At 41.0% G+C, this 4,242-nt stretch overlaps 1 protein-coding gene across 1 annotated transcript; it reads left to right on the plus strand.

Moving 5' to 3' along the window:
- Nucleotides 1-355: 355 nt before the first annotated feature.
- Nucleotides 356-1,354, plus strand: LOC308511618 (melanoma-associated antigen B16-like; the record flags this gene model as incomplete). The annotated part of the gene is made up of 1 exon (XM_081081611.1): nucleotides 356-1,354. The coding sequence occupies one exon, from the start codon at nucleotides 356-358 to the stop codon at nucleotides 1,352-1,354; it is 999 nt and encodes a 332-aa protein (XP_080937737.1).
- Nucleotides 1,355-4,242: the final 2,888 nt, after the last annotated feature.

Below are 4,242 nucleotides of genomic sequence, written 5' to 3' on the forward strand. Positions count from 1 at the left end.
GAGTAAAGACTTGAAGGGACCATAATTCTCAGAAACAAATGGTTCTACAGAGCCCAGCCACACCTGCCTACTATTATCCCTGAGAATTCTCAGCCTGGCTTGCCTTGTACCCTGAGGAGCATTGAGTATTTGTCTTTCATGTCCCTGGGGGACACAGCATCTAGGAGGTCAGGTGATCTGTGAGGCCCTGTAGCAAAGTTGTCAGGAGAGGACCATTAGAGGTGGCTTTTATCAGAGCCATCACAGTTGAGATTGGAAGCTGAGGCCACTCACATCTTCCTTTTTTCCCTTAGGGAGTGATTCCCCATTGTCTTCCTGTTCACGCTCCTGATTACCGCCACCCACAAGAGTCCTCATGGCTTTTCCTCAGAAGAATCCACAATGCTCACCTGATCAACTCCTTCAGACCCACAGTGAGACACAGGGCCTGGAGGTTACACAGGGGTCCGAGGCTCTAGAGGCGGCCTGTCTCTCCTCCCATCCTGAAATGCCTGGCAATCTGGAGGAGGCTCTTGATGCTGCTATCCCCAGTACCTCTCAGAGCGCTCAGAGTTCCTCCTCAGTTGTCACCACAGTCTCATTATCAAGAAAATATGGTGAGGGCTCTAGTAGCGAAGAGGAGGAGGATAGCACCGTAGAGACAGATCCAGACCCCAAGAAGGTGCTCATGGATGCTGAAGATGAAAATGTGGCTTTATTGGTGAATTACCTCCTATTCAAGTATCAAATGAAAGAGATAACAACCATAGAAGATATGTTGAAGGTTATCAACAAAGAGTATGCAGACCACTTCATTGAGATGTTCCGGAGAGCACGTGAACGCATGGAGATAATCTTTGGCCTTGATGTGATGGAAATGGATCCCTACAACCACTGCTATGTCATCATCATCAAACTGGGCCTCACCTATGATGGGATGCAGCATGGTAAAGTTGATGTGCCTAAGACTGGTATCCTGATACTCATCCTGGGTGCGATCTTCATGAAGGGCAACCGTGCCACCGAACAGGAAATCTGGGATGTTCTGAGTGTGATGGGGTTATATTCTGGGAAGAATCACTATATCTTTGGAGAGCCCAGGGAGCTCATCACCAAATATTTCGTGGAGGAGGAATACCTGAAGTACCAGAAGGTGGCCAACAGTGATCCTGCACAATTTGAATTTCTGTGGGGCCCAAGAACCCATGCTGAAACCACCAAGATGAAAGTCCTAAAGTTTCTGGCAAAAGTTCATGGTACTGACGCAAGTTCTTTCCCATCTCAGTATGAAGAAGCATTGCGAGATGAAGAAGAGAGAGTCCGAGAAAAAATTTGGGCCATGGATCTCGACATCTATGGCCCCTCCCATTTCTAAGGCCAAGCCTGGCAGCTCCTCCTACACCTTAGGGAAGTCAGGGATAGTTTACTCAGGCATTGTTTGAAGAGGCAGTTTGTGTTCATAGAATTTAGGTCTGTGGTGAGGCTGAAAGGAACACACTATGCTTGTGTTCCTCTTTTATATGTGTAACTTGAAAATTTCTTTGTTGACATGTATTCAAATACTGGTTTTAGTATGCCTTTAAGTAGCTTTAAAATCTCCAAGTTTATGAAAGATAATGGTCACATATTTAATGCTCTAAGGCGGTTTCATAGTAAGCTTTTGTTAAAATATGAAACCATCCATCTGTTGTCACCTGCAATAAGATAACATCACATTGCTATAGACACTTACTAGAAATGTGAAAGAAATTTGTTTTAAGATACTTGGGTTCAAGAAATAGAGCAGAAGTAAAAGATTGTCAGTTTGCTCCTTACACCTTTTATCTTTATAAAAGAAAATTACATATGCTTGAATTTGGTTAACTTGTTTGTGTATGCATAAGAAATAAATCTCATTAAAGTATATCCTGTGCTCGCTCCTTCTATTATTCCCATACTTTATTGAACTTTTGCTGTTTGGAAATCACCACCTTAGCCCTGGAATTTTTAGGATAAATAAGGCCTAGGACTTGCCCTTATAATTTTTACTTACAGAATCGGCAATTCTATAATAATGAGATATCTTCTAATATCTAGAGGTCAAGTGAAAGAAGGAGATAACAGGTGAGTGGAGTTGTTTTATTTGATCCAGTCAAGCATAAATGCCCTGAGTCAAGGAAATTGGGGTTTGGAGAACGCTTCAATTCCTTCAATTGAATGCTTCAATTCTGCAATTTTAAGGTGGATTTTAGATGTAGGGCAGGAAACGTTTGAGGGTTTGGTGATCACTGATCAGACCTACAGATGGTAGGTTGCAGAGTTGAGAATTGAAAACCTGGAGGGGAAAATTGTTCACATATAACTTTTGGGTCATTTAAAAATAGAAATCTCCACTGGGCCAGGAATGGAAGTTGTTCTGTGGTCTTGCCTCTCTTCCATTACAATCTTTTATGCACATCGTCTTCAGGGAGTTTTTGAGAGAGAACAGTCATGCTTCCTGAGATGAGATACCCAGAAACCACTTCATTAGCATTTGCTGTCCTGGGCTGAGAGAGTCAGAGACAGCTCCGTTTAAGGATATTTTAAATGTTATTTTTGGTATAGTCTTAGGAAATGCTTATAATTTCGAGGAGTGTAAAATTAATGAAAATAGGGGTTGTTTGAATGGAACAGAAAATAAAAAGGTGAGGAATTGGTCCTTGTCAGAAATACTAGGAATTTGGAGTTGCATCAGCTAGAGAAGAATTTCCTTCCCCATTATTAAAGAATACAGCATAAGATACATATATGTCTACTGTGCTTTACTTTCTAAGCAGTATTTTGGTAGTTCTGATATCCTATGTTCTGTAGTACTTCATGCTCTCTGAGTCATACTGGATTTTTAAAAATCACCTAGGTAAGGGTGGTAGGGTCAGTGCTCAAAATCATTACATTAATAACAACTACCATTTATAAAAAACCTAAGGTATGCCAGGAATTACACCGGGTACTTTACATACAGTGCATTCTTTCTAACAGTAAATTGAGACACAGCTTATCAGACTTATTCCTCAGATGAAGAGCCTAAGAGTCACAAAACTTGGAAATGTGCCGGAGTTCACAGGTCTGGTTAGTGTTCGAGCCGAGGTTAGACTTCGGGTCTGAATTCTTCTAGAACTCACTGTATTCCAGTCCTCCAGCCTTAGGCCCACCTTCTGTCTCTCAATTCATTTCTCACTACTCCATAATGCCTCTTGGGATAAAAAGGGACTTCTAATCCAAAGTGCTAAAATCACATGTAAAGAAGAAAGGTAAAAATAATAAGTACAATTTGGGCATTGTCTGTGGGCTTCATTTACCAAGGATCTTGCTGCCCTTAACCCCAGAAAGCTAACTATGCCTAGGGGCTGGCATTTTTGTCCAGGTCCAGCTCTTTTGCATGTAGAGGTTCAGAATGTCACTCAGAATATTCCACTTCCATATATTGAATATTATAAATTAAAAGTACTTGAGGCCCTAGTCAGTTTGCCTCAGTGGGTAGAGTGAACTGAAGGATCCCAGGTTCAATTCAGGTCAAGGGCACGTACCTTGATTGCAGGCTCTATCCTCATCCCTGGTCAGGGCGTTTGCAGGAGGCAACCAATTCATGTGTCTCTCTCAGATTGATGGATCTCTCTGTGTCTCTACCCCTCCCTTCCACTCTCTCTAAATAAAAATAAATGGAAAAATATTCTCGTGTGAGGATTAACAACAAAAGTACTTGAGAAACTACAGCAGAAGCAACAAAGCTGATAGTGCATGCATTCTTAGTGTGGAAATGTGGAAAATATAGACAGATAACAATCTCCACCTTGACAATACTTCATAATTCAGCCACATTCTCAGAGATTGCCACAATTAATCTGTTATTTTAAATTTAATTTTAGGCTTTCCCATACATAATTGTATTATAAAATATATATTGTGATTTGAAAACATAATGGGTAGTGATACACGTATTTTGTCGTATGTATTTTCCACTTAAAATGAATACAGGATCTTTCTATGACAACACGTAGATATACTTTTATAACTGCTCCCATAGCATGTATGAGCCATAATTATTTTAACCATCTTCTTCTGATGAGCACATAATTTGTTTCCCATTTGTTGCCATGACTTATAAATATTTTTGCCTGGCTAGCATGGCTCAGTGGATGAATGTCAACCTACGAACCAGAAGGTCATGGGTTCAATTCCTGGTCAGGGCACATGCCTGGGTTGCAGGCTCAATCCACAATAGGGACATGCAGGAGGCAGCCAATT

The sequence above is a fragment of the Myotis nattereri genome, assembly GCF_964212035.1.
Source record: "Myotis nattereri genome assembly, chromosome: X".
Lineage (NCBI taxonomy): Eukaryota > Metazoa > Chordata > Mammalia > Chiroptera > Vespertilionidae > Myotis > Myotis nattereri.